An 11,723-nucleotide genomic window follows, 5' to 3' on the forward strand; every position below is an offset into this window, starting at 1 on the left:
TCCGTCGTTACTATTATCTGTCTCTAATAACAGGGGTTCCCTCACCTGAAGAGGTATCCTCAGTGCAAGAGGATACCATGATGTCATTTGTCATTGGGTCCCAAACTACTATAATCTGTTTTTAAAATAATATACAACCTTAGTCCCTGATCCTGGAAGCTGATATGTGAAGCCCCATCAAAGTCAGCTTTCAGGAAGAGGACCTTACATAGCAGTCTAACAAATCCATCAGATTAAACCAAATCTGAGTTAAGGCTTCCACTGCACAGTATATTGTTCATAGCTTTTATGAATGGGATGTACTATTCTTATCTCGGTGCACAGGGAATGGTTTCAGTAAGTCTCCTGTATTTACTGTATTATCTAGGCATTATGGATAAGGTAAGGACAAATGACAACTTTTATTATTAGCCTGCTTCTACTGAACTTGGTGGCAACGCCCATTGATTTGAGCAGTAGTAGGATCAGCTCTTTAGTTATGAATTTCATTTCTTTAGTCAGTTTAAGGTAAAACACTTAAGTCATTTTAAAAAAATTGAGTTCTCTAACATATGCAGATAATTGGTTGTGCAAAATTTGCATGCACACAAAATTAGAAGGTGGCTTGAGGTGGTTTGAAAAGTCATCCTTTGATGTTTGTAAATGATCACTACAATTAAAGACTACTCGTCTAGTGCCTGTCCTAATGTTAATGCCACCTCCAAATTACTCACCTAAAACATATAATTAGTTTTTAATTTTTTTGATTTAGTGAATCACTTTTTCCAAAATGTGGATCTCTTGCATTTAAATAGTTGGGTTTTTTTAAGCTAAAATCGCAAATTCTGGTAGCCCAGCTTGTGGTTTGCTCATCACTGCCCTCAACTAGATGGGTTAAGTCAGATCTTCTTCAATCACCTCATCTGACTGAGCTAGTAGGGATTTTTCTTTAGCTCACTGGGTAGAGGTTTGAAATTAAAGGTCATAAGTAGAGCTGTACAGAGGATAGGAATTCCATGCAACAAAGGATTTTGACATTTGTTTTTGTTTTAGAAACGAAACCTGTACATTTCTTTGGGGGGAGGGAATTCATTTCAGGTCTATTGAAATGTTTTTTGTTTCTCTTTTGCCTTATTTTATATTTTCTGATATAATGAATAAAATTGACACAATTTTGTGACGTGTTACAACTTTGGAACTGCATTCTCTGGAGAGTAGTTCCATCAAAGCTTTTCCAACCAGCTCTCGCTGCAAGTCTTTACCTCCATCTAGCTGGCAGATTGTGGCATCTCTGTGTATCCACAGATCATTAATTGGTGTCTGACTCTGGACTACACTGTAACTGTAATATGGTGCACTGGGCCTTTAAGGCTGACAAGGGAAACATCTTGGTCCAGCACTACCTCATTTTATGAAAAAGACTGGAAGTAGTCTCAGGCAGTAGATAGCTTGGGAAGCACGTCCAGCCTACTGCCTCTATTCATAATTGTACCAGGATAGTTAAAGTAGTACAACTTCTGTGTGTAGACAAGTCCTAAGGACAGGACCAGGTGTTCTGTTTGTTTATAAGATCACTTGAAGGTACCTCATTATTATAGTGAAAAGGAATTGTCTCAGTCACTCAGAGCCAATGGATACTGTACAGTTACAGACCCATAACTTGACACTTATGTCTGTTATGCAACTCCCTTAATTATGGCTAGGTGAGGGGTCAGATTTCCATAACAACTTGACGGTCATTTCTTTGTAAAAATATTCAAATACTTGCACTTTGGTTGAGGAATGGAATTAGCCAATCAGAATGGATCGATTTGCTTTTTCTCATTTTCTGTTTACAAGACATAGTCTGACGCCAAATTTGTTTCTTGACTAAGAATGTGGTCGTTGTTCAGTTAGTGGAAGTATACCCTCAATTATATGTGTGCTTCCTAATCTGTTACGTAAGTCCCTTTGTTCTGCATGTTCACAGCCCTCCACGTTTCCTGTCCAGGTGCCATACATTGTATAAATGGCTGTCTCAGCTGCTGATCTCCCCCCGCCTTCCCACCAACGCCAGGTTTCTCAATATCTCCCTCCCCCTGCTCCTTCTTGCCCCTTGAACAGAGGCTTAGCCTTCCTTTTCCCCAGGAAAGGGTATGTCTACGCTGGAAATGTTACAGCTGCTGTAGTGCTTCCGTGCAGACACTACCTATGCCCATGGGAGGGTTCTCCTCCTGGCATAGGTAATCCATCTCCCTGAGAGACGGCAGCTAGGTGGACAGAAGAATTCTTCCATTGACTTAGCGCCATCTACACCAGGAGTTAGCTACTTCTCGGCATAGCTACCTCTCTCAGGGCTGTGGATTTTTCACACCCTCAGAGACGTAGCTACACCGATGTAAACTCCTAGTGTAGACCAGGCATCAGAGTGGTTCATTTTAAAATTAAATGATCTAGGGGTAGATGAGTGATGGGCTGGGGAGGAGCTTAGAAATTAAGGCAGCGATCACATTTATTGTAGGCATGTCATGGGGGACTACTGAGGAGCCAGTCAGGGGGAGAGATTTTCAGGCAGACGGTACAGAGAAATCTACATAATCACTGTAAGGTTAGTGAAAATGTATGCTTATCTCATGCTCCCAGCTAATCAGAGTGCAGGGAATTGTGTACATGAAAGGGAACTAGACAATTGCCCTGCACTCTGGCCCATTTCAGAGTAATACAAAATAATGAACACATTCACACCTCCTGTTTTGTCTGATACAGTATTTTTGCAGCCACAGGGGCAAATTCTGGCAGGATACTGCAAATATAAGGCTGCCAGAAAATCTGTGCACATTTTGTAAAGCACCAGGCAGAACTTTTCCATCCCAGTCCTGGCACTCTCCTACTTTCCACCTTTCCCCTGCCAATAAAAAATAAAAATCCTGGAGAGGGACATCCTAAGATAGGACATAGGTGACAGGCATGTGTGTTCATGCTTACAACTCCCCCGGAGTGCAGTTGTCCCTATTTAACCCAAAGCCCTCTGCTACCAGTTCTCACCTGCATGTGTTGTGGATAGTGAGTTCCTGCAAGCCAGTAAAAAGATACACAACACGACTGCTTTTGTAGCATATTTACACATCCATTTTGGTTGGCCACACTCTGTGTTTCCTGAAATGGCGCCATTATACATAAAAATATTATACTTCATGCTCTCTCTAACCTATGAAAATGCTTTATTTCTTTTTGGTGTGTGATTTATAAATGAAAATATTTTAAAATTTGAGCACAAATCTACTTATGCTCGAAATCAGGAGATAATTTTATTATTTTGGAGACCACTTTAAAAAAATATGGTCCTGGTTGTTAGGACTACCAATTTAAGCAATACTTTTTCGTGACCCAAATTTATATCTAAAATATCACTTCTTACAATTTCAGAAGCAGTATTTAGTTGACATTAATACAGATGATGCTTGACAGTTAATAAACGTGAAAGTATATTTTGTTTTTTCAGGTGGATAATCTATGAATACAATAATTACAGAGGGCGTCAGATGTTGTTGTCACCAAATGAAATCCCAGACTGGCGTAAATTAAGTGGCTGTCACCAGATAGGTTCTCTACGACCTTTATTACAGGTGAGAGAGGCTGTGGTCTACTTTGGGGCCTGAGAGTTTGCATGAAATCCTCTTTATAGACTTTCTGTATTTTTTATTGCCAAGTTTATCTCATAGTCAGTAATTGTTTCTGGTACTGCACAGTCAAAGGTAACATTAAACAGCAGAAACAGCAAACATGGAAGGAGGTTCTCTTCAAAATTTTATCTTCAGTAATGCTGATGCTGGTTGTGCCATTTGGCTTCACAGTACTACCTCCCAAAGTCTGAATTGTCTACTATGCACACATTCAACTAAATATGTTATTTTTGAGCAACTGACTGAATTACAACAACCAGTCAAGACTAACTTCGCACTGGTCACAAGCATTCTGATATCTGTACTGTCGTGCTAGTCTCAGAAATTTGGGAAATGAAGCTGTTAGTTTTTTGGATACTTCAGCCAGAGGCACTTTCATCTGTGTTGATATTAAAAAAACAAAAAAAACCTCAAATCCATTCTCTGTTTATATTATAAACTCTTAAATGCGCAAATTGATTTATAGTGTAGAGTATTGTCATGTTTTTTTAGAAGTATTCGCTAATTTGAGGGCAAGTGCCATAACTGCTTAGACTATCCTGTCGTGCTAACATCAGTGGTGAATATTGAACCAGTTTTTATTGAGAAATAACTTTCTGTAGTTCATGAATCACTTATGTTTTGAATTATTAGAACTGGGCTAGAAATTAAAGACATACCCCGTACCTATAATGAATGTATTGGCTCCCTCTCCTAGAACTGTCCTTGTTCAGGCCTGCTTCTGAACTGCTTAGCATTATGCAGAGTGAGGATAAGTGCATTTTGATTGCTCTATCTAATGTACTGACGCAGATAGAGGACTTTCAGAATCTGGTTTTCCTTAGAAATGTGTTTTAAATGCCCTCAGAGGAAATCCAGAATCTAAGGGACAAAGGCCCCAACTGCACCACTGAATAGTGGTTACTCTGAGGTTAACCAGAAGTACTGTGTGTTCCTGCATTCGAGAGTGTAGCTAAAGAGCTGTGTTGTTTTCATAGAAACGTGTATACTTCAGACTTCGAAACAAGGAAACTGGGAAGTTCATGTCAGCTGATGGAAATGTGGATGATTTGAGTCTTCTCAGAATACGGGTTACAGAAGATAGTAGATCAGATGACCAGATCTGGGTTTATCAAGACGGATTCATCAAATGCAGGGTGAGGTTTAAACTTAGTTGATTGATGTTGTTTTTAAGCATCCAGACTGATGTTTCTTGAAGACAATCATTACATCTGATAAGATTTTGTGATTCAGAATCCTTTTCAGGCTTGACAGAAACATAGAATCTTTGTTTCATTTAAAAATATTTTGTGTACTTCAATAGTAAAAAGTTCCCAATGAACATTAATTTAGTGTAGTGTAGTGTCGTTTAGTTTAGTTAAACACACCATTTACTTTTGACTTTCCAAAATTAATTTCTGCTGTCTTCCTTTCTTCTTTGTTTGCCATGTCTCACTCTTCTCCAGTTCAGCTGAAACATATTTTTTCTTTCTTTTTCTCAAACTCATCCTTTTTTTGGGTGATATAAACGTCTTATAACAAACAGTGTATCAGCTGATGGTCACAAATAAGAGTATATTCCATTTTTCTTTAACTGAGTTAAAACACACTAGATATTTGAGTCCAACATGTTTGATTTGGGTGTTTCAGCTTGCCGAAGAACATTCGGGTTATACATACAATTGAGTCTTTATGCATTGTTTTCCCTCCGTCTGTGTCCTCTTTCTCCTTCCATAAAAATGTCAATTAAAATATCAAAACAGGGAAAGCTTTTAAAATATGGACCTTCCTGATCATTTCCCTTTTCAGCTACACCAGGGTTCTCAAATCGGGGGTCAGGACCCCTCAGGGGATCGCGAGCTGTCAACCTCCACCCTAAACCCCGCTTGCCTCCAGCATTTATAATGGTGTTAAATATATTAAAAAGTGTGTTTAATTTATTGGGGGGGGGGTCGCACTCAAAGGCTTGCGATGTGAATGGGGTCACCAGTAAAAAAGTTTGAGACCCTCTGAACTACACCCTTATTAAAATTGTTTGCAGAAAGAAGTCAGTATTTGGACAGTATTGTGTTTGAAGGTTATACTCAGGGGTTAAGGTATTTGGTATTCCAGCAAGATGAAATGGCAAAGCTCTAAAATCTTCTTGCTGATGCAAATTATTAATATAGACTTTGGCTTCTGACTAAGGCCTTGATCCATCTGCAGACTTAAGCATGTGCTTAACTTTGTGCACTATAAGTAGTGCCATTGAGGTCAGTGGCATTACTGATAGTGCATAAAGTAAAACATGTGCATTAGTCTGTGCAGGAATTGGGGTCTAAAGTGAATCAAATTAATTTAATACAGTGAATCTGCTTGAGTGCAAAGAATCATGTGACCTATTTCATAAGGTTGTATAAATTCAATAGAGCCATTTTGTAAAGGGAGTGATTTCTCTCCATAACTGTGTCAATTATGCTTGAGGGACAAATCTTCCTCTTTTCAATTAACAGAGGTACTGTTTGGACATGCACAGAATAGACGCTCTCGTAAAAAGGAATTATGTAGACTGTAAAAATGAGGCCAAGTGAGCAAACAACATCACGTGCAAAATATTTTCCTCATGATGGTAGTTCTGTCTCAAACTGAAGATATTACTACTTGGGCAGTATTGCAATGTGGCTATGGATGGGTGTTCTCAGTCCTCTCATTTCAACATAATCAACGCATTTGATTTATTCTAAATAAAACTTCTGGTGCATAGAGAATTCATGGGGATGCAGCTTGTGCTGTACTACAGTCATGTAGTTTAACTAGCAAAAGCTTAGGATGGCTACATTACTTGCAATAATGACTGAGTTATGCCATTGCTCTTTAGAAGTGCAAAAGCTCTATACCATACTGCCAGTGTGCTCTGACACATTGTATATATTGAAAAACAAAGGAGGATAAAAAGACTTTATTAGGACTGTTTGGGAGTTCCTGTAAAGCCAGGTTGCCTTATACCCTGAGTCACAATAACGAGCCATGCCCTAGGCATCCAGGAAGCAGCTCAGGACTTTCCTAGCTAGCTAAGTGACAACTGGTGAATTGCTGTAAGACTCATTCTGTGGTAGCTGGAGGGAGCAGGGGAGTATTTTACGGAGTCATTCCCTGGCTGGCAGAGTAGAAAGAAGAAATGGTGGTTTAGTGCAACTTCTGTGTGAGTGTTGAATCTTTGCTGGCCTAGCAGGGAGAAATTAGTAGATTAGAGTACAGGTGAGAAGTTCAGAGGTACAGAATGAAGTAAATATATTCCAAGACCTGCAATTTATTCTTAGCTTCTGAAAGTAAACTAGCTTATAATCCATGTTGTCAGGACCACATGTTAAGTAATTTGCTATCTACAGGAGTTTTATGGTAATCTTCAACATTGGAAATCATTGTTTATACAAAATAACGTATCGTATTCGGCATTGTTATTGCCGAGTACTGACTTGTGGCCAGTAATGCAAATGCTGGTGATGTAGTGGGTGGGGAAGGAATATTGCAAGAGTGCTGCTGTACCCAGAGGCTGGTAAAAATGGAGAACTTTAGAGGTCACACCCCAAAAAGAATTGTGGTAGCCCATTTTCAAAAATCTCTTTGCTTAGTCTAAAACACCTTCAACGTTTCTCTCAAATGAATCTGTTTTGCTAGTCCTCTATAGTAAAAAGAAAAGGATCACAATGGAGGTTGCCATCAGAAAGAGAATCATTGGGAAAATAAGTAGCCTAGAGTCGAATGTAGGTGAAACCTTTTCCATTACCAACAGAGAGAGAGTGATGACAAGAACCACAATCTCCTGCCTATGCCCTCCATCCATGACCAGAAAACCTGGGGTACAGATAGTGTAGCTGTAGAAACAAGGCCCCTTGAATAACTGCTATTGTCTCTTCAATTATACAGATGGCTGAGGATTGCTGCTTGACAATTGTAGGAAACCTTATAACTCCTGGCTCTAAACTAGGCCTATCCCCCGAGGAGAATGAAGACAAGCAATATTGGTGTGTTAATCCTGATGGTAGGATCCATAGCAAAATGAAACCAACATTAGTTTTAGATATCAAAGGTAAGAACCTGTTGCCTTTCGGTATGATTTTAATTACACAACATTTATGGTGAATTATGTGCTGAATGTGTTCCTATAGATTAAGGATGGCTTTATAGTTCATAGATTTTAATCTGGGATCTGTAGGGACTGTTCTGATCATCTAGTCTGAACTCATGCATTACAAAGAATATAGGATGTCACCCAGTTATTCAGATATCTAGTTCAGTAGCTCACAGGATTTTATCTGTCTTGTGTTTCTTCATGGCCCCTACGTGCATGTGTAAGTATGCAGAAACCCCTCATTGTTCTTACTAATTTAATTTAGTGATATACATAAAACACTTCTTCAATATAAAATTGTGATTTCTTTTCTTTAGCACATTTTTCTTTAGTATTCATTTGTATGGAGTGAATTTTCTAACACATGCAGACTTGCAATACAAAAGGACAAATAATTTTAAAATAGCTATTCCTTTAAAGCTAAAACATGATTAATATTAGACCAACCTAAGATCTGTATCCCTTATTATATATTTTGCAGCTGTTTTTGTTGTACCATTTTAAGATTGTTTAATTTAGATGTTATCCTTGCTCTGTCCTTGTGGTTTCATAGGCTGCATCGTAAACCCACAGGTATGATAAGCAGCAGAACTAACAGCTCACCATTGTTGTGTTTTCTCATCCAGTATAACTAGTTTTCTCCAGTTTACTCACATTACTTCTCTTTTTTAAAACAAATACTATCTCCCCAAAACACCACTCGTTAACTTTACTCATTTAAAACCAATTTTGAAATAATGCTGTGATCTTAATCGGAAGAGCCGTTATAAATACAAAATGACCTGAGTAAACTATTAGTGCTTTATTGAGACAAACATGGAAAGTGTTGGCTGAAATGTGACAACAGGGTTATTCAATGTTTGCCTATATAGTTCCTGTCGCAGACGAGCACTATCAGTTCTTTTTCCTCCATGAGTACTAAAATTAACTCACAATTTTAACTGTGTAATCCCTAATCCTGCTACAGCCAGATGGAGGAATTTTTGTTCCCCACAAGGAAAAGTGTGATTATTAATTACAAGTTTATCAAAAAGAGTCCAGTTCAGGAAGTGTCTTTATTTAATAACTACACCGTGCAGAATTTTTTGAATTTTAATTGAGCCACTAGACAAAGACAAAAGATATTAGTATACTTGCTCATCTTCAACTAAACATCTTAAAAAGCATGTAATGTACTTTGAGTGAATACTTGAAAACTGCCTAATTGCAGAATACCATACTGAATAGCTCCGAAAGGGAAAATGTAGATCTAGAGAGACAGAGATCTAACCGGCTAGCTCGCATTAGAAAATACAATATCTATCTGTTTGTTCTCTTTCGGATTTAAACTGCCAAGCTCAAGAGTAGAAGGGCAGAGATCCTAAACATTTTTTTAAAAAAAGTTCTAAGATGAAATGTGAGGAGGAATACGCAGCTTTTTAGTTTGTTTATGCAACTCTGACAATTGTAAATACACCTCTACCCCGATATAACGCTGTCCTTGGGAGCCAAAAAATCTTACCGCGTTATAGGTGAAACCATGTTATATCAAACTTGCTTTGCCCTCGAGCATTTCCCCAGAGCGCTGCTTTACCGCGTTATATGAGAATTCATGTTATATCGGGGTAGAGGTGTAGTAATAAAATGTAACCTGGGTAAAGTAGCCTCCCATGCTGGTTTAAATCAGGAGAAACTGCAATGGAATTACACTGAATCGGAATTGGTCCAAAGACATAGAAATTTATCATGATGTACTGCTGGAGCAAGTGAAGTTGGCTGAGGTGCTTGAGCTCAGTCTCCAGTGGCAGGGAGTTCTGGGGTGGGGGTCATCTACTCTGGGAATTGCTTCCATGCAGGGTCTAAACAGAAACAGATTATACTGGTCTGCAGGGCACAGTGCAAAGCCTGTCTCTCTTTTCTCAGACAATTTGCCCAAGGAGGTGGTATGTAGACTGTGGAATGTTGTTTATAATGAAAAAAGAAGAACAGGAGTACTTGTGGCACCTTAGAGACTAACAAATTTATTAGAGCATAAGCTTTCATGGACTACAGCCCACGCATCCGAAGAAGTGGGCTGTAGTCCACGAAAGCTTATGCTCTAATAAATTTGTTAGTCTCTAAGGTGCCACAAGTACTCCTGTTCTTCTTTTTGCGGATACAGACTAACACGGCTGCTACTCTGAAACCTGTTTATAATGAAGTCATCTTTCCCTTTCTACCTACGAAAGGTGAAGTTACAAGTATTTGTTATATGCAGTGGTGTTGTAGCTGTGTCAGTTCCGGATATTAGAGAGACAAGGTGGATGAGGTGTAATATGTTTTCTTGGACCAACTTCTTTGGTGCGAAAGACAAGCTCACCCACCTTGTCTCCTCCCCAAGTATTTGTTGTTACATGATGTACATGTGCTTTGTGGAAGGACCTATTTTATATATACTGTATCTGAAAAATGAATAGGTTTAGTGTAGCTGGTCCAGGCAATTTAATAAAAACTTCTCTAGTCCTTCCACATTGCTGAACCACCATTAAAGCCAAATAATCAACCATCTATTTTTCAGCCCTAACACATTCTTTAGCAAATAAACTTACCGTATATACTCGTTCATTAGCCCATTCATTTATAAGCCGACCCCCCAAAATGGTTACTTAAAAATATCAAAAACCATATGACCCTTTCATAAGCCGACCCTATATTTCAGGGGTTGGCAAATTTTGGTTCCTGGCCCATTACAGTAAGCCGCTAGTGGGCCTGGACGTTTTTGTTTACTTGAAGCCCCTCAGCTCCCTGTGGCCGTGGTTCGCGGTTCCCAACCAATGGGAGTGGTGGGTAGTGGTGCGCCACTTCCCACAGCTCCCATTGGCTGGAAACGGCAAACCGCGGCCCAAGGGAGCCGAGGGGCTCCATGCCTGCAGACGCTCCAGGTAAACAAAACAACAGTGTATTAGATATTCAATTCAATGATTCCATAGAGTTTACAATCATCAAATTTTGATGTAGACCCATTTATAAGCCGACCCCTGCTCTTTGATGCGTCACTTTTTTACCAAAAATATTTGGCTTATGACTGAGTATATATGGTACTTGTTCAAAGTGTGTGATAATGGTGCCATCTTGTGGGTGTAATGAAATAGTGCATGGCAGTGATATTTGCCCCTAATAACCACAAACTTATACTTTTAAATATCTGGCTTTCCTTTTATTTCAGGTACTGTTTCATACACAGTTACATTCCAGCATGCATAAATTTAAGAATATTTTGCCATGATGATTTCTTATGAACTGTACTTTAGAAGCACTTCTTAGTTATTTCCTATGGCCAAGATTTTTTTTTTTTGGTAGATCGTCCTATGTCTCAACAGAATAACATAGCAGTAACAAAGCCCTTTCACTGATCTCAACCTGACCACACTTCCCCACTGTTCAGGTCTCCCTTGGCACTGGCAGTACAAGTCTTATATCTGCTGTGCTACCTTTGGCTGGTCCCATGCCATGCACCCTAGCTGAGGTGGGGGGAAATTGCTGCTGCTCCAGAAGGCAGAAACTTGTTCTTCTCCTGTCGTAAGTTCTGCTTCTCTAAGAAGGCAACATGCCACAGTGAGCAGTGGATGACAGCCCTGTCACACAGAATTCAGCTACCACAAAGTGATTGCTGAGGGGAGAGACAGTTCCATGGCATAGGATACTTTTGTGTACCTGCTCTTTGCTCCAGCTCTTTCCACCAGCTTGGGCTTCTCTCCACATTGCACTGCTGTGGAAAGCATAGGGCCATGAATATGTGGAGCTTGCTAAGGAGATGGAAATTGACATGCAACTGCCTGAAGGCGTTTGTTTCACTAGAAGAATGCATCTTTGTGACTAGGAAGAATAGACTTTTCTTGAGTGAATGAATGAACATTTTCTTCATTGGCTAACAGTCCACTCAAATACCCGCTAATGACTGATCTGTGGCATTATATGAATACAGCATGAAGAAATAAATGCTTGGGTGCTGTGTTAGTCACTGACCGATTTCA

General features: G+C 39.3%; 1 protein-coding gene across 6 annotated transcripts in view; it reads left to right on the top strand.

Moving 5' to 3' along the window:
• CRYBG1 (crystallin beta-gamma domain containing 1) overlaps window positions 1-11,723 on the top strand; it is a 165,535-nt gene that overhangs the window by 150,852 nt on the left and 2,960 nt on the right. For all 6 annotated transcript variants that reach the window (XM_065588289.1, XM_024102469.3, XM_065588291.1 and 3 more), the window contains 3 exons: window positions 3,461-3,584; window positions 4,619-4,777; window positions 7,527-7,689. In XM_065588289.1, coding sequence (XP_065444361.1) covers window positions 3,461-3,584; window positions 4,619-4,777; window positions 7,527-7,689 — 446 coding nt within the window. The remainder of the gene's footprint in view (window positions 1-3,460; window positions 3,585-4,618; window positions 4,778-7,526; window positions 7,690-11,723) is intronic.

This window comes from Chrysemys picta, chromosome 3, assembly GCF_011386835.1.
Source record: "Chrysemys picta bellii isolate R12L10 chromosome 3, ASM1138683v2, whole genome shotgun sequence".
Classification (NCBI taxonomy): Eukaryota; Metazoa; Chordata; order Testudines; family Emydidae; genus Chrysemys; species Chrysemys picta.